This window comes from Aquarana catesbeiana, linkage group LG10 (genome assembly GCF_042186555.1).
Source record: "Aquarana catesbeiana isolate 2022-GZ linkage group LG10, ASM4218655v1, whole genome shotgun sequence".
NCBI classification, from domain to species: domain Eukaryota; kingdom Metazoa; phylum Chordata; class Amphibia; order Anura; family Ranidae; genus Aquarana; species Aquarana catesbeiana.
The window spans coordinates 210,296,435-210,315,331 of NC_133333.1; the positions used below are offsets into that span (position 1 = coordinate 210,296,435).

An 18,897-nucleotide genomic window follows, 5' to 3' on the forward strand; every position below is an offset into this window, starting at 1 on the left:
TTGAGTGTGAAAATCCGAGTGCCTCACCAAGGTTTAATCGAAGATAAGGTTTTATTTTATATATAAAACCTAATTTTTTACTTTAATCTTTGGTTTAATGCTTCAATTTTCACACTCAAACATCAGCTCTACAGTCTGAGGTCACTGTTCAGTTCCTTAGCTCACTAGAGCAGCCTACTCCTCATCACCTGGACACCCCACTGGGATACCACCAGCACATTTCTATCAAATGCGTGAAGTAGTACCCATGTATATCTACCAAAGGTTCCAGCACCATCAACCTACTACTTTAAGCATACTGGCAGGGGACAGGCTTTTCTACTCAGACATGCCCCCTGCTGATTCAGACCTATATCTCTTCAATTGGCAAAGTTCATGCTCCCTGCTGATTAGAAAGCTCTTGCTCTGAGTCAGCAAGGGGTGTGTTGGATCTCTGCAGAGAAACCTCTGCTTCCAAACAGAGCAAGGGTCCTTCTCTGCACCATGATGGTAGGGGACAGACTTTTCTACTCAGGCTGTGGCTACTTTCTAAAGAAAACAAACTGTATGACTTTGCATGCCTTAAATATAATAACACCTTGCCAACCAGCCGCTGTCGTTATACACACGCCATCGTTATACACATGCCGTCGCTATACACATGCCGTCGCTATACAGCGTGAATCACCATACCTGTACGGCGGCTGCTTTAAGGCTGATAGGGGGAGCCCATGGCGCGACACCAGAGCCAATGTGTGTGGCCAACCGGCGACCCGCAATCACTCCAGAAAGAGACAGAACGGGGATCTGTTAATTTAAACAGACAGATCCCTCTCATGTCAGGGAAGTAGAGAGAGATCTGCTGTTCCTAGTGATCAGGAACAGCGTTCTCTCTCCTCCTCCTCCATTCAGTACACTGCCCCCACAGTTAGAAACACCTCCCAGGGAACACCTAACATCTTGATCGCCTCCTAGATGTTAACCCCTTTCCTGCCAGTGACATTTATACAGTAATCAGTGTCTATTATTTAGTCTGATTGCTGTATAAAAGTCACTGGTCCCAAAAAAATGGCAAAAGTGTCCGATCTGTCCGCCGCAATCACTGACATTACTAGTAAAAAAAAAAAAATTATAATAAAAATGCCATTAAAATCTCTCCCCTATTTTGTGGATGCTATAACTTTTGTGCAAACCAAACAATGTACGCTTATTGCGATTTTTTTTTTTTTTTTTACCAAAAATATGTAGAAGAATACATATTGGCCTAAACTGATGAAGAAATTGTGTTTTTTTTTTTTTTTTTATTTATTTTTTTTGGATTTTTATTATAGCAAAAAAGTAAGAAATATATATATTTTTTTTTTTTTTCAAAATTGTCGGTCATTTTTTGTTTATAGCGCAAAAAATACAAACCGCAGGGGTTTATAAATACCACCAAAAGAAAGTTCTATTTGTGGGGAAAAAAGGACATCGATTTAGTTTGGGTGCACGACCGCGCAAATGTCAGTTAAAGCGACGCAGTGCCGTATTGCAAAAAATGGCCTGGTCATTAAGGGGGTAAATCCTTCCGGGGCTGAAGTGGTTAAGCTGATTGAAACTGAACATTCAATGGAGCTTGAAGCACATAACCTCATTGCACACAAAAACATTCCATTTCCATTACATATAGTTACATAGTAGGTGAGGTTGAAAAAAAAGACACATCAGAAACGAGCAGAAACCTATATTTCCATACAGTACTTCTATATAGTATAATAAACTACGCCACAATAATCCGTCCTATTTTCCCTGAATTTGGGCTGAGCACATTCCCCATACAAACGAAAGGACGGCTTTGCAGAGTAATAAATAGAAGATAATATATATTATTGAATAGAGAGGCCAGTGCCATCATTTAAATGAAATAGTTTAATTGCCAGCGTCCTTGCATTACTCATCCTGATAAATAAAGTTTTCTCTTGTTGTTGGGAGATGGCGGAGAATTAAAGCCATGTTTCTCTGTCACCTGCCGCCGTGGCGGAGTCTTTGGCGAGGCGACGCTCTTATTAATCACTTTTGTTGGGGTTTTGCTCTTTGACAGCGCCGGGGCTCCGCTGCTAGAGAATGTGTAATTTGTTTTAATGAACTATTATAGCCGGCCCAGGAAAAGCTTATCTGTCACACTGTCACAGCAGTTGATTTAAATAATTCAATTTATTATTATAGATAGCGGGCGCCTTCTATCACTTTGTGCAGCAGAGCCAATGGGACTCGGCGCTAGATAAAGAGCGGAACACCTTGCGAAAATCTATTACAATGAAGATTTTTTTTTTTTTTTACATTATTTTTTTTTTATATAGAGGACATTGAGCTGCAGTTTTCCATCCACCTTGGATGGTTGCGTCCTTGGAGCTCATGCAGCGCAGTGCCGGGTTTGACGAGCAGAAGGAAATCACGGTTAAAGTCGTATTAAACCCTCAGGCTGAATATACACGGGACAGTTTACAATCTCCCCTGAACAATTCAACTTGACAGATAGTAACCGATGTTTAAAGACATCCGTTTTGCCACATTGACATGCCGCCTTTGCGTTTAGAAGCGTTTTTTTTAAATACAGTGGAACCTTAAATTGCGAGTAAAGCAGTTAACGAGCATTTCACAATACGAGCAATTACTTTAAAAAAAAATCCAGACTCAGTTTGCAAGTGTTGTCTCGCAAAACGAGCAGGATTCAAGCCTCTGTGGTGTGCAGTACCGCATTTGGCCAGAGGTGCGGGGGCGCCAGTGACACTTGGAGCCATTCGGAAATACTCCGTTCCCGAATGTTTCCGAGTGCAGCCGAATGGTCTCCGAGTATTTCCGAGTCTCTCTGACGCCCTCCCCCCACCTCTGGCCACATGCGGTATTCTAGCATGTCATAGAAGTCAATGTGGAACTAATTATCTTCGTTTCCATTGACTTCTATGGGGAAACTCGCTGTGATATGCGAGTGCTTTGGATTACAAGCATTCTTCTGGAACAAATTATGCTTGTAATCAAAGGTTCCACTGTAGTCAAAAATTAAAAATGCCTGTAAACAAAACGCGGCTAAACGCGAGTTACCGCGTTTGCAAGCATTTGGCATTTCAAATGGCTCTGAACATCCGTCCTGAACCCCCCATTTTTTTTTTTTTTTTTTTTTAATCGCATTCCAAAAAATGCTTCTAAACTCAACTGCCTATAAACGACCCCGTGTACTGTACTGATAACGTCCAATTACCAGCAGCAGTGTACATGAACCCTCAGTGTTTTTAGTTTAACACATTGAGCACATAAAAGAAAAAAAACACTCCCCAGTAAACCATTTAATAAAATTCTTACCCCAGCACTTGTAGTTTACAACTTTCAATGCTGCTGGTTCCTGCTTTCTCAGTGCTGCTTCCTTGAACCTCCTTTCTTCACAAGAAAGATTTATCAATGGACAGTGCACTCTCCAACCAGCCTATTAGCTCAGAGGAGTCCCTGCATGCAAGGCTGGCTCCATAGGATTGAAGTTTGCTCACATAATTTGTAATAAAAACATCTTTGCCGTTCTGAAGCTTCCCTCCAACCACTTTGCATATTATTTTATATATACTGTGATTCTGTATTTGCCAAATATGCTGCAGAAATCTCCCTCCACTGAGTCTGGCTGCAGCCATTTTAGCTGTGGGCAGCTGAAGCTGCTTCCTGTTCACTTCCTGGATTTACACAGAGGCACACCTCCAGCTCTGCAGCGCTCATTGGCCCTCTTATGACTCATCTCCCCTCCCTTCCTGGCAAACTTTCGAGAGTGAGAGAGCGAGCTGTGTATGATGTTATGGACCTAAGCTTTTTCCCGGATAAGAAGCAGGAAGTGGGCTGTATAAGGTATTTACTGGCAGAATTTTTTTTTTTTGCTATTCAAAACATTCTGTTATAAAACATATTCAGTAAAAAAAAAAAAAAAAAAAAAAAATCAAATTTCTTCACATTTCACATTTGGGCGGCATGGGAGGCAGTTGTCAGGCGCTTTGCAGGTGCGATTTCTAGTGCTAAAATGCTTGAAAACTGCCTTGGTGTGAAAGGGGTCTAGGTGAATAAAGCAGCTGCTGAAACTGAGGGTTTATTATCACTTTAAAGTGTAGGTCGGGGGGGGGGACACATTTGCAGATCTCTGCATAGACATTTCACCAATGTTTTGACGCTTGAAAAAGTCAGAAAAATATCCGTTGATCCTGCCAGAAATCCAGCCAGCCCTGAACCTCCTGTAGTGAGCTGACAATTCTGCTGCACTCAATTCCCAGGCACTGTTTTCAGCCACGTACAGTTTTGCACTACAGAACACTTTCCCTCTCCTTATCGGTATAACAAAATAGGGAAGCGTTTTGTAGTCCAAAACAAGAAAACTGAGCAGGGCTGACAACACTGCTTGGGATTCCAGTGTAGTAAGGGAGTGTTGTCAGCTCACCACAGGAGTTAGGAGCTTATTGGATTTCTGAAAGGATCAATAGGTATTTTTTTTACTGTAGCATTTTTAAAGTGATACAACATAGGGAAATATGCATGTATTGCAGAAATTTCCAGTTTTTCATTTTATTTTGCTAATAAATACACTTTCAAATGGATGTAAACCCGATTCGTGAAATTTGAGGTGGGCACATATATCTACAGTGTTTTCTTATCTCTCTTCAAAGCCCTAAGTCCTGTGGCTTTCTCCTGCTCCGTTCTTCTGTTATCAGCATAATAACTTCTGACAAGTTCTCTGTCAACTGTGATAAAACCAGCCTGAAATTTGTGTCAAGGAGGGTGCTATAAATAGATTAGCAGAGAGCTGGTCTATTCACAGCACAGCTCTGCAAGTCTCTGCCTATGTGGAGTTGGGGGTGTGTGCCTTTCCTCCAATCAGCTGTCTCGCAGTGTATGGTAAGAATCCACACCCACAGGTGAATCAGGGAGAGAAAATTCTAACACGATGTGAACTTTCTAAACAGTATATAAAGCTGAAGACAGCAGATATTTATGTAAAACGTATGTAGGGAGATTTGTTTCATCCCTGTGTATCATCTGAGGCTGTTCACTTCACTGGGTATATGTGAGGGTTTACATCCACTTTTAAGGGCCAGTTCACACCACATGCAGTCCTGTGCGTTTTTTTCTGCATCAAAAACGCCTGGAAAGTAGATTATATGGCATAATTCACATCAGTGCAGTCAGTTCCAGTGCGTTCCAGTATTAGAAAAAAAAAAGTAGAATTATGCTGCATTTTTACTGCACTGGACTGCACTGGAACGCTTTAAAATGCATCAAAAACACTCCGGAATGCACTGGATCCCAGAACAGTAAAAAAAGAAAAAAACAGGAAAAAGAAGAAAAAAAAAAAGCATCTGGAATGAATCTGAAACCCGTCAAAAATGCACGTGCAGAAACGCATCCGGAACGGATCTGGAGTGCGTTTTTGTGGTGTGAACCAGCCCATAGAGGTTTGAGAAGCACAACAACACCTCCATATTAACCAAAAAAATAAATAAAAATGGGGAATTATGGGAAATAGGGCTGCGGAAGTTAATGATTAATTCCTCGATTAATTGTTAATTTTTTTGATCGATCAAAATTCTTTTGATCGGTACTCACCTCTTCGCCGGGAGTTCCGTCAGAGATCCGGTGACGTCACGGACATCGACGTCACCAGACTCCTCCCCCCTTCCCCAGTCATTGACGGTGCCCACGTTGGACAATGGTAAAGTAATGTAATACAGCAGGCGCCTGACCGTTCCAATCATGGCCTAAAAGGCTTCGACCGAGTGGGCGTGTCCGCGAATTGCAGAGGTGTGGCTGCGAGCCGGTTTTGTGATTGGCCGGACACGCCCCATGCTGATGATACGTGACCCTTGCTGGGAATAAACAAGCATCGGAGGGCGTTATGAAGGTGAGTGTGTTGTCTGTACTGGACAGGTCAAATGTGGAGGAGGAATCGTGGTGATTTAAAGTATATATATATATACAGCTTGATTCTGTATTTTAGTTTTAGATTAGGTCATACAGAGAGAAAACACCTCTCGGTTTAGGCTTTGCCTTGTGCATATCAGTGTGGAGCTTTCATTTCACTTCCTGTCCCAGAGACACAACAGGAAGTGAAATGGCATTCCCATTTTAGATGGTTGTCAACAGGACTGGTATACCCATTGGAGGCATTACCCAGATAGCAAGCAATTGAGCGGCAAGTTTGAAAATGTCTTGTTAAAGTGGAGGTCCACCCTAAAAACAAATTTAACATTTAAAGACTCCTTAAAATTTTTCTAAAGTTTTTTTTTTTTAAGTGTTAAGTCATGGATTGTGGAAACTAACTAGTGTCGGGTGATTGTATATAGTGTATACCACATTTACCACTGACTAATGCAGAGTTGCAATGCAAGGAGATCAGCTAAAAGTACTTGGATCTGTATGTGCGTTATAATTAATTGAATTTAGTCGGTTAATCGATTAAAAAAAAAAAAAATCGATTAATCAAACATGAAACTTTGAATCAGTAACAGCCCTAATGGGAAATGTTCAAAGGGAAGTAACACCTGCCTGCACAGTCTGAAGTCATCTGGTATTTTTACCAGTCCAGCCTGTAGGGCCATTGATCAGTGTACAGGAGGCCCTGAGATCTTCCCAGTAAGAGCCCATTACAGCTGGCGTCTTTCCAGACATAAGTGTGCAGATCTGCAGGCAATCAGCGAGGAATAGGAAAACCACCTGCAGCTGTTATACGAAGGCCTTTAAATAAAACATGGACGCCCTTCAAGGCCAGTCTGGGAGATTTATTCGTCTTCTCTGTAAGAGTGAAATTTAATGTCTTGCTAAATGTAAGAGCATTCTGTGATAGAAACCAATCGTATAGGAGAGTTCTAGTGCACTTTCTGGGTGGGTTTCCTGATGGCGATAATAGTAGATTGTGATTGTGTGTTGAGTGACAACGCAGGAGCACAATTGGAAGACAAGGACAGAGCGTTGTCACCCTTTGAAAGGAAGTGTCAGAACAAGGACCTTCTTGGCAGGATCACCACGGAATATTTTCTTTTAAAAAGGTTTTTTATTAAGTAGAATGGATATATAAAAAAAATCAACTGACGAGCAGTGGAAAAATTCCAATACATGAGACATAATTTAGGGTTCAAATTCAAAGTGGAGTGAAAAGCAATTGCAATGAGTAAAATAATAAAATAGGTACGCTGAACCGCTGTAATTAAAATAATGTTCAAGTGTTCCTTGAAAAAAGGTATAACAACACCAGGGAATATTTTAATAAAAGCCACAGAATTAAAAATATTATTTTACTATAATTTTCCGTTTTCTTATCTGGATTTTCCTTTCTGGATAATTTTCATTGTACAATTTTAACAATTCAATAAAGATTTAGCAAAAAAAAAAAAAATGATATAATATATAAGACAATGATATAAACAACGTTCATATGAGATTTTAGTGACTGGGTTTGCGTCTACTATAACTTCTAGCTCAAAGGAGTTCTTAAAGCGGAACTGCAGTCTGCTCACATAATTTGTAATAAAAAACATCTTTGCCATTCTGAAGCTTCCCTCCAACCACTTTGCAGATTATTTTATATATACTGCGATTCTGTATTTGCCAAATATGCTGCAGAATACACCATACAAATTTTCTTATTCAATTTTCTTTAGATTTACCTTTAACGATGTAGTGCAAGGGCCTGCCTGATTGCATACAAATTGAAAGTGTTTAGGTTTGATCTCATATTATACGGCTTCGGTAAATCTAAAGGAAAGTTGAACAAGAAAATTGTATAATGTATGGCCAGGCTAAGTCTGGCTGCAATCATTTTAGCTGTGGGCAGCTGAAGCTGCTGCCTGTTCACTTCCTGGATTTACACAGAGGCACACCTCCAGCTCTGCAGCTCTCATTGGCCCTCTTATGACTCATCCCCCCCTCACTTCCTGGCAAACTCTCACGAGAGTGAGAGAGAGAGTTGTGCATGATGTCATAAGCCTAGGCTTTTTATCAGACAAGAAACAGGAAGTGGGCTGTATAAGATATTTACTGGCAGAAAAGAAATGTTTTACTATCCAAAGTTAAAACAACAAGGGCAGAAGATTTAATAGATGGAAAGATGAAAAAATGACTGACGTTCCGCTTTAATATCCTCACAACATGCATACTAAGGCCAATTAACAAGGACCCGTCTGTATCATTTTTGGGTGATTGCAGCAAACTGGGGCATTGGAAAAACAACACGTCATGTGGGGAGTGAGCCCAGAACCCCAGTGCTGCAAGACGCTGCTGCTAACCACAGTACATCCACCCAAGCTGTGCCCATTGCTGCATACTGCCAGTTTTGGACCCATCAGACTAGTGTAATTTATAATCCATGGGTACGTTCAGGCCAGTATGGGAACCATCCTATAAAGTAGGTACCACGCAGCCCTCTTCCTCAATTATCATTCTTTTTTTTGGTGATGTGTGTACGACGCTTCCTCTGGACGGTGGTAAACATTTAGTGCTCACTTCCCTCTTCTGCCTTGTAAGCTCTTTCAATAAAGCTAATTACATAAGTGCTTAGGACAATTCATCTGTCATCTCAGCGGTCAGGGGCGGCAGACATTTGCGGACAGATGTGCAGTGACCGGGCTCAGACCTGTCACATGGAAACGTGGCTGCTGGTCTCAGCGTTTTGGGGCAGAGGGGGCGGATCTGACCCAGTGTGTGCAGCAGATGTCCCTTCTAGGGGGGGTCACAGGTCAAACGTGCATTTCTCAATGTCTTCCACCAGCGATGATTAAGTGAAATGCATTACAAACAGTGAACAGAAAAACATCACCCGTGTTGTAGGACACGAAGAGTTGGTCTTGATAACATAATGTTCTTTTATGTACCATCATGGTAGAAAATTTTGTATTAACTTTAGAGCGGAAGCAGATTTTTTTTTTTTTTACAAATTTGTCTTTCTGAAGATTTTATACCCGGCTTTGACGGGTTGGGATTGCCAATTTTTGTAGAGCACTCTGTGACGAATGGTATTCTGAAAAGTGGAGGATGGTGATTGGTTGAACGCTGCTACTGGTACTTTTATACAAAGTAAACAAAAGACAATTTTGACACTGGTGGTGCTCTTCTAGTTTTGGACTTTGAAGGATAGGCATGTATTTCACCATACTCTGGTCTGATGGAGTCTCTCTTTTGTTTTACAGTCTTACGGGATGACTTTCGTCAGGCTCCCAGTGATGTTGTGGTGGCAGCAGGAGAACCAGCGGTAATGGAGTGCATCCCTCCACGAGGTCACCCCGAGCCCACCATATCCTGGAAGAAAGAAAATGCCCGCATTAGTGACAAAGATGAACGAATCACGGTAAGGGGACTCTGGAGGTCTTAAATATCTCCTCTTTACGGTGGAAAATGGTTAGAAGTGTTTTTTTTCATCTAAGGTTTTGTGGCCATCTCTCCTGTGTAGGAAATGTTAATGGACAGCTGAATTTATTATTAACATTTGTGTCACCAATCCCCACCATTCTCATCAATCGCTGTCCCCACAGCGACTTATTCTCTACTGTTATTACCACACTTCTACACCCAGTACCACTTTGTCATAGTTCCCAGCTTTACCTTGTTTGCCGGGACTGTCCCGTCAGAACCAAATCTCTTCCTTAGTTGTCCTCCTTTTTAATCTTATCTCTTTGTTGTAACCTCTAAATGACTTCATTTGACATCCTGAAGATCCAGTTTGAAGAAAAAGTTATGGTGAAAGAAAGCACTTGTAGGTTTAACCCAGGGGTCTCCAAACTTTCTATTCAAGGAACCAGTTTACTGTCCTTCAGGGTATAGGGGGGCTGGACTGTGGCCAGTGGGTGTAGAAAATGCCCTGGTATCAGTGCCCCATAATTGGTTTTAATGGCAGGAAGAGTGTCCCATTGCTGATATCAATGAGAAAAATAGTGCCCCATTGATGGTGTCAGTAGGGGGAATGGTGCCCCATTATTGGTGACAGTTGGTGGAATAGTGCCCCAAGGGCCAGATAAAGGCAAGCAAAGGGCCAGAGGTCACTGGTTTAACCAATCCTTTTTTTTTTTTTTTTGGTGTATTAATACTTCACAGCCCACTCAACTGGGGACATGGCAGGGATGTGTCCCTTGCATACGTTATAATAAAGTATCCCCTTTTCTCACCCCAGAAAGTTGGAAGGTATACTGTATTTCTAGATTGTGGAGGGGCAGAAAACGCAAAAGGTCACACAGATAGTGACCGCTGTGAGTATTGTGCTGCTCCTTGGCTGGGGAACCACAAGTATTATTGAGCATTGACAGCAAAGACGGGCGCTGATCTTCTCAAAGCTCATTTGATTGGTTGCTGTTCATAATTACACAGAGCACTGTGCTTATTAGGATTTGCCAGATTTCCAGTCATTATACTATTTCCAGGATAGCTAATCTAAACCTGTTTTGATTCAATGTGGATGACATCACTGGTCATTGACTGATGCGCTTTAAGATTGAGTCTTTCATCTTTTATGTGCTGTGCCAATTATCGTGTATTTCCCATATTCGTTCAATAGATCCGAGGAGGGAAACTGATGATCTCCAACACCAGAAAGGCAGACGCCGGAATGTATGTGTGTGTAGCCACCAACATGGTGGGGGAACGTGACAGCGAGCCGGCCCAGCTGGTGGTCTTCGGTAAGTTAGACGAGCTGTTCAATCTGTGATGTCCGTTATTCCACTATCAGGAAATAATTTGTACTGATAGAAAACATTAGGAAGAGAAATAAAGAGTGATTATCCTCAGACAACAAACCCGCATAAGCCCATTCCAACTTCTTTCAGCAACAAATGAGAACTTTAAATTCCCTGTTTAAAGAAAAGCTCCTTTTCTATAGACCTATTTAGATCTTTAAATGCAACATATTAGAAAAGAAGCATGTAAACCAAAGAGGGTTGCTGGTATGCAAGAGGAGTAATCTTCCAATGGTGACATCTGTCGCTTTGGAGAGATTTCCTCTGTCCTCCTGTTAGTGTCTCCAAAACAGGAAGTAGAAGTGGAAGGGAAACTCTCCAGTGGGACACAGACAGTGGATCCTTACCAAAACATTTCCTGGGATATACTTTGGAATATACTTTGCATTGCTTCACCTGTCTCATTTTTTGATTGTCAGAACGGCCCACGTTCATCAGACGACCCATAAACCAAGTAGTCTTGGCAGATGACATTGTGGATTTTCACTGTGAGGTACAGGGTGACCCAATGCCCACTGCCCGCTGGCGCAAGGAAGAGGGAGAACTGCCCCGTGGAAGGTAAGATTATCATATTTCAAACTATTGTTTTGCCATCATCCAATTTGGGAGTCCTTACAGGCCGTTCAGTTGTGTAGGCTCCACCTGGCTGTCCTTTAGCTTGCCTCTTAGCCAGCTGTCCCCTAAACATGTACAGTCTTGCTCCATTGGGTATGCGTGTTATTAGATATAGACTTGTGAGAAAGGAGGAATGGCCAACAATCCCGCCTTGTCTTGAGGGACAGTCAGAGAGCAATCAGACAAAACCTTCAAACCGGGGAACTGGACAAAGTGCAGAGAAGGGCAACCAAACTGATAAAAGGCATGGAGGAGCTCAGTTTTGAGGAAAGATTAGAGGAGCAGAATCGATTCCCTCTTGAGAAGAGGTGATTAAGGGAGGGATATAATCAACATGTAAAAATACATAAGTGGTCCATATAGTGAACTTGGTGTTGAGTTATTCATTTTAAGGTCATCACAGAGGACAAGGGGGCACGCTTTACATCTAGAAGAAAAAAAGATTTAATCTCAAAAATATGGAAAGGTTTCTTCACAGTAAGAGCTGTGAAAATGTGGAATAGACTCCCTCCAGAGGTGGTTCTGGCAAGTTTAGTAAATTGCTTTAAAATAGGCCTTGATTCTTTACTAAATGTACAAAATATAACTGGGTACTAACATATATATAGGTAAAGTTGATCCAGGGAAAATCCGGTTGCTTCTCGGGGATCAGGAAGGACTCTTCCCCCCCTGCTGTAGCAAATTAGAGAATGCTTTGCTGGGGTTTTTTGCCTTCCTCTGGATCAACTGTGGGTGAAGGATTGTGTATATGGGATTGTATTATTATTATTTATTATTTTTGGTTGAACTAGATGGACTTGTGTCTTTTTTCAACTTGACTAACTATGTAACCGTCCTGAACGATCCTCTGTTCTCCAAAACTGATTGGTCCACTGAACGGTCTGGTGATGAAGCCCATATGGAATGGTGCTGTATTGGAAAAGTATCTGCAGGTCTTTTAAAGTAGCTTCACCTGAGACCACTGGCTGTTCTGTGGAATTTTTAGACAGGAAATTGGTTGTAGACAAGACCACAACTTTCTCTCTGCTGTCTTTAGTTCTGAAAAACTCCTAAAACATATACGTTTATGTCTGGAAATATGACCCAGTATATGGGAGCACTGTCTCCTTGGGTATTGGGGCTCTCCATGGACACCTCCAGCTCACCAGTTTTCATAGAATTGGCTGTGTAGAAATTATTTTTAGCTCAATACTATTGTCCCAAAATTAAACTGACATTAGGGATGACTTCCTGATTTTCCATCCCTCCCTCCCCATCATAAACACTCATGCTCCATCAGTCGAGTTCTTCATGTTTGTTGAAAGCTCTTTTAGTGGTCACTTGCATGTCCAGCTGCACACTGATGTCTACGGGACACAGCCATTTGCATATTCCAGACCTTCATAATAATCCTTGCTGCCTGAACGCTCAGAATATAATACAAATCACAACCTTTACTCTGGATCACACAGCAAATGCCACCTTCCTGAATTTACAGGTATGAGATCCGTAGTGACAACACCCTGCGCATCTCTCGGGTGACCTCGGAGGATGAAGGAACGTACACCTGTATTGCAGAAAACAGCGTTGGCAAATCAGAAGTGTCCGGCTCCCTCGGCGTTCACGGTAAGACCTCGTTCTTTTGTTGTTTTTCTTACTTTTGGTCCATTTCCTGTTTTATAATGATGTGCCATCAGTACAGAAGGATCATGCATGGTGGAATAATTCACTAACCCTAAACATGTTTATATATTGAGATGTTGGTGTGTCCTGTATTGTACAAAGAAATGTGATCAATGTCACTTTTTGTTGATTTGTCACACATGCACATTGGAAGGCAGCTGTGGGGTAGTAGGCCAGCGTTTCAGTATGGAGTCAGTGACCTCTTTCGCAACAACGGCACTGACTCCTTATGATTTGATGTGCTGGATGTTGCCTAGGGCAGCTATGTGAAGCTGGTGGGTTTTGGGTCATACATGGCCCTCTTGCAGCCAGTGTATTAATTTAATGTCTAAGTGCAGCAACTAAGCAGGTCAGAAAATGTATGTGCTATAAAAACATAAATTACTAAACCTTAACCTGAACTCCAGGCATATATACAAAAGCCACAGTAATTCACCTCTGTATCCATTAATACGTCATTCGTTTTATTTTTGCAAAGCAAATAGTGTAAGATTCGGGATTTAGCTTAGTATGCACTACTTGCAGTCCAGGTACCGACTGGGAGGGGGAGAGGCAACAAAAGGAGCCAATCAGGTGTGCTGTAGTGCAAGTAGAGTGATGAGAGGTGAGCCCATGAGTTTGCTGCTTCTCCATTCACTGCCCAGTTACAGCGTGGGGATGGACATGATCTTGTTAAATGCAACAGAGAAAAATCAGGTCTCCTTCCCTACTAGTCAGGACTGTGCTGTGTGGCATAAATGTGTAAATCTTAGGACAGGGTGAACAAAAGTACAAATCCTTTGACACATAAACCAGCTACCATATGCGTATTTCATCTCTGTATTCAGCTGTTTGTCCTGAGTTCAGCTTTAATATTTTGTATATATTATTGGTTATTGTAAAGTGCTATCATTTTCTTGCATTCAGGCAGATATTTTTTCCAGTACAACTAATTTACTGCTTTCGCTGTGATTGAGAGACAGGTCCACTTGACTCACGACTTAAATGTCATGTCATTATTCATGTCTTGCTGTTCACGTTGTCATTTTACAACATTTCAATTCAACCACACTCATCCCATCCTTATTTTTTGTTTCATATATTTTTGTCAACGTCGTTGCAGTTGGTCCATTCTGTAAGTATTCATTTCACCTCATTCCATGCATGCTTGGGGCACGGGTCTTATTGTTGGATGTTACTTTTGGCTGTTTATAGGTTTTCTTGCATGTTTTTTTTCCCCATTGTAATTCCCTTTCTAGAGAAGTTGAGCCTGTTTTACAAAATTTGCTGCCTTCCAGCATGTTGGTTTGATCCCCTTTGAATTTGAAAATGAGCATATATGGCTAAGCGCACATATTTATAATATTAAAAATTACATATAGTAATAGGTTATTACAATATTACCTTAACCAAATTGCATTAATTTGCTCAGAACCCTGGAAAATACATTTAATAGGTTATAACTGTGCACCCCTTAAAGTGTATACTATGCAGTGCTATTGCCACTAGCGCTGGCAATATCTTGCATACCTTATGATCCATTTATATGCATTCTATACAGATTAATATAGCAAAGCCTGCACTTGAGTCCTTTTAAAGTTCTGATTTGAATTTAAACCCTGATGAAGTGGTTTGGCCCCTGAAACGCGTTGGGCTGTTTTTTATGTGACCCCATTAAAGGGATTTGGATTCCTAACATTTAATCTGGTGCTCATCTCAATTGTTTATGCTGTAAGTCACCTTCTGGGTACTCATTGAAAGTAGCACTGTCTTGTGTGAACCACCTCACCAGAACCGAATGTAGAGCTTCCCTTCACTGTACTGAAAATAAGCGTTGGGATCTCTGTGCATCTTAGATGTATCCCTTTGGAAACTACAAATATAAGGTCATGGTTATCCAGCATCCACTACTAACAATGCATGCCTTATACAATTTCTGCTAATTACTTCCCAAGTATCATATGCCCAGCTCTGGAGAGAAGCACTACAAGTCCCAGCATTCATAAAACAAACTTCTAGAGAGACTTGCACACTACTCCTTTATTTCTGTTTTTCTGAAGAATCTCATGTTAATGTATCCGCACAGCTGCAGAGAAGGTTTATTTTAGACTTTCTGTAATGATACCCTGCTCCTGTATTCCCCCCCTCCAAACTGATGTCCAATCAGATAGGGAACGACAGGGATGGAAGATCGTACTGGCGCCTCTGCTTGGCTCTTGAACAATCACTCCTATTGTCCTCTAAATGATATGGGAGGTCAACACACCCTGCATGGTCCATACTATGACAAATTTGCCCATCACCATAGATGTCTTGTAGACTAACCCCTTCCCCATCAAGAAGTCAGAGGTTCCTGTATAGGCATGAGCAGTGTTAGTCATGAGATGGTGACATAAGCTGACTGTTCTGGTCAAAGATTATTTAGATCCAAGAGCTGACCATCATTTTATTAATACAGACACTATGGGGTTGATTTACTAAATGCAAATAGACTGTGCACTTTGCAACGTGCAGTTGCTTCAAAGCTTAGTAAATAAGGTAAAACTTCACTTTTCAAAGAATACCCAATCATGTGCAAGAAAAAAAATTAAACAATGCATTTTTGCTTGCATATGATTGGATAATGGAAGTCCGCAGAACGTCTGCTCATTTACTAAACCCTGGAGCAACTGCTCTTGCAGAGTTTAGTAAGTAAATCCCTATGTGTTATACTTCCATCACTTCATACAGAGATCACAGACATTTTCCACCCTACTGGTAGATTCATGATTTGTTTGCCGCTCCTAAATAATTATTAGTTATTATTATTATTGCTCACCCCTGCACTGTCTGAATATCACATGTGACACCTGAGTCTATTGTATCACTAGTGATAGACAGGCCAGACGGTGAGCTACACTTAAATGTAAGATGCGTAAAATGGGCGTCCATTGACAAAAAATGTAGGCATGATACATTTTTATGCAGTTTAACTCACAAAATACATATTAACATGTTTCAATGTTGTCTATCAGAAAAAAAAATAACCCTTAATATGGCCTGTACAGAGAAAATGCATTTAAAAAGTTAAATGCAGCACAATTCATTAAAAATGCACATCAACATGCTTTAACACATGTCAGCATGCATGCATTTTCTGCTTTTTTTGTGTGCATTGGGAACAAGCCTTTAGGGGTTAATTGTGTCATTCGGTACATTTAGGTCATATCCCAGCCTTGTCCCACAGCTAATAAGCAGCTAATTTCCTGTCTAGCTCTTATCAGCTAAAGAGCTGGGCCTTGATCTCATGTCTAGGGTCCCTTTCATCTCTGACTGCCCTGACTAAAGTGGTAAGGAAACTCATGCCATTTTCCTGATGTTCCTGACCACTTTAAAGGGTCAGTCCTTCCAAAACCTCATCCTCGCTTTGTGTAGAAGCTGGAGAGTATACTGGTCCAGTGCTTGGCAATTTTGCTGCTTGCAGTCAGCTCTCCACCACAAACATTTTGTGGTTTTAAGAGGCCAAACCACAAAAATTGGGATGGAAAGTGATCAAACATGTCGGTGATTAGAACTGGAGTGGTTTCAACTTCCGCTACAAATTGCCACAAAATTGTCTAATGCCGCGCACATCTGATTGGAATTTCCGTCCGAAAAAACTTGGATGGTTTTTCCGACGGAATTCCGCTCAAGCTTGCCTTGCATGCACCCGGTCACACAAAAGTTCTCTGAACTTTCGACCGTCAAGAACGCGGCAACGTACAACACTACAACGAGCCGAGAAAATGAAGTTCAATGCTTCCGAGTATGCGTCGAATTGTTTCCAGGCATGCGTGATTTTTTGCGCGTCCGAATTGCATACAGACGATCGCATTTTCAGATAGGAACTTTTTTCGACCGAAAAATTGAGAACCTGCTCTCAATCTTTTGCTGGCAGCGATTCCACCAGCAAAAGTCCGATGCAGCATTTTCCGACCAAAAGCTCTCGTTGGTCTTTTGCTGGCCGAATTTCCGATCGTGTGTACCCGGCATTAGGCTTCTGATAGACATCCAGCTATTTTCAGGCAAAGAGGGACAGGGATTTAATCTGCCCTCCTCTTACCAGGACCCACTGTGCTACTCATGCCATGGAGACAGCGGAGCGCACACATTACTTCTGGTGGAAATTCTTCCTGTGATCTGGTTCTGATCCTCTATTTCTCTATGTCTGTCACACTTTCTGTGTGATAGCAATCACATCCAACTGTCTAAAATGACCATTATCCCTTTACAAAACAGGAAAAGCTAGCTGATCATTGCGCCTGGCTTAAAATTGGCTCTTTTATCACACTGTTTATTGGCAGCCTTAAAGTAAACCGGTCAGAGGTTTTTAGGGCCCCTTCATACTACGCATTGCTTTACCTTAATATCGGTTGTGGTGCACCACAGTGTGAGTGTGTAGCATGCTACTGTAACAGTGCATTCAATTGTTTTTATTGACCCATTACTATGATAGGTGACCTTCTTGGCCAATAGGAAGACAGGCAGCTCTTTACACTACCAAGAGGTGTTGCAAGTGGTACGTTAAAGCAGTCCAGGACACAAAAAAAAAACCCAAGGCTAGGAGATATAAGTGAGAAGCCTGCAATTTAGGACCTAACAGATTGTTATCTAATGGCACTCAGTTTGAGTGTTTTGGTCTGCCACAATTAAATCATCTCTGCTCTGTATTTTGTGGAGATATAAGAGGGGAACTGGGCACACTCCTACATAGATGGTCAGAAGAAAGATCTCAAAAGATTGCAGAATAAAGATCTCAAGAGATGGCAGCATAGTCAGAAGAAGGATCTCAAGAGATGGCAGCATGGTTATAAGATAGTATCGTGATTGAAAGAAAAATCTCAGGAGTTGGCATTATGGTCAGAAGAAAGATCTCAAGGGATGACAATATGGTTAGAATATAGATCCCATGAGATGACATTGTGATCAGAAGAAAAATATCAAGAGATTGCTAAAGAAAGATCTCAAGAGATGGCATCATGGTCAGAAGAAAGATCTCAAGAGATTGCAGAAGAAAGATCTCTAGATATGGCAGCATGATTAGAAGATACATCCCATGAGATAGTAGCGTGATTGGAAGAAAAATCTCAGGAGATGGCATTATGGTCAGAAGTAAGATCTCAAGAGATGACAACATGGTTAGAAAATACATCTCATGAGATGGCAACATGTTCAGAAGAAAGATCTGAAGAGGCAGCAGCATGGTTAGAAGAAAGATCTCAAGGGATGGCAGCATTTTCAGAAGATAAACCCCATGAGATGGTAGTATGGTCATAAGAAAGATCTCAAGAGATGGCAGCATGGTCAGAAGATAGATCCCTAAGAGATATAAGAAGCTAACTTACTAGACTCCACCTAACTAAAACTATCACTTCTATGTCCGCAATCAACCAATTCACAAGAACCCTTTGGCATCATAGAGGCGCAGCAAGCACCCACCCTTCTGTAGATTCACCAAAGATCTTTATCCTACCTGGAGTTTTCCTTTAATACTACTGTCTAAATCTGCCGTAACAGCTAAAATGTCCAGACAAACACTTTAAATAAATGACTGATTGAGAAAGAAACACGTCTACATGTAGCCGTGTTTACTGCAGCGCTGAGCCTGGAGCGGGATGCTTTTATGAATATTTAAAGCGCTGCCTTTTAACGCGAACCTTCTGGGAGCCCTTTACCGCGGTGCAGGCGAAACTGAGCTCATATCCTTGTAAATAAGCACTAGTAATTAGCGGGCACGATCTGCTTTACAACAAGCGCTAGGAATGAGAATTTTTATTTACAGCAGATAATAAGTCCAACAATTGTTTTATGTGTAATGTAGTAACAGTCTGGAATATTAAAGAGTTACTAGAGAAGCAAACACCGAGGCTGTCCGTACAATAATCAGAGCTCGTAGTGTTAGTTTGCAGCCCCTTGAGCTTTT

The 18,897-nt window shown here is 41.4% G+C and overlaps 1 protein-coding gene across 3 annotated transcripts in view; it reads left to right on the top strand.

The window, feature by feature from the left end:
- Positions 1 to 18,897, top strand: part of ROBO3 (roundabout guidance receptor 3) — a 441,954-nt gene that overhangs the window by 358,573 nt on the left and 64,484 nt on the right. For all 3 annotated transcript variants that reach the window (XM_073603233.1, XM_073603235.1, XM_073603234.1), the window contains exons 3-6: positions 9,165 to 9,322; positions 10,523 to 10,643; positions 11,120 to 11,258; positions 12,793 to 12,920. In XM_073603233.1, the coding sequence (XP_073459334.1) occupies positions 9,165 to 9,322; positions 10,523 to 10,643; positions 11,120 to 11,258; positions 12,793 to 12,920 (546 nt within the window). The remainder of the gene's footprint in view (positions 1 to 9,164; positions 9,323 to 10,522; positions 10,644 to 11,119; positions 11,259 to 12,792; positions 12,921 to 18,897) is intronic.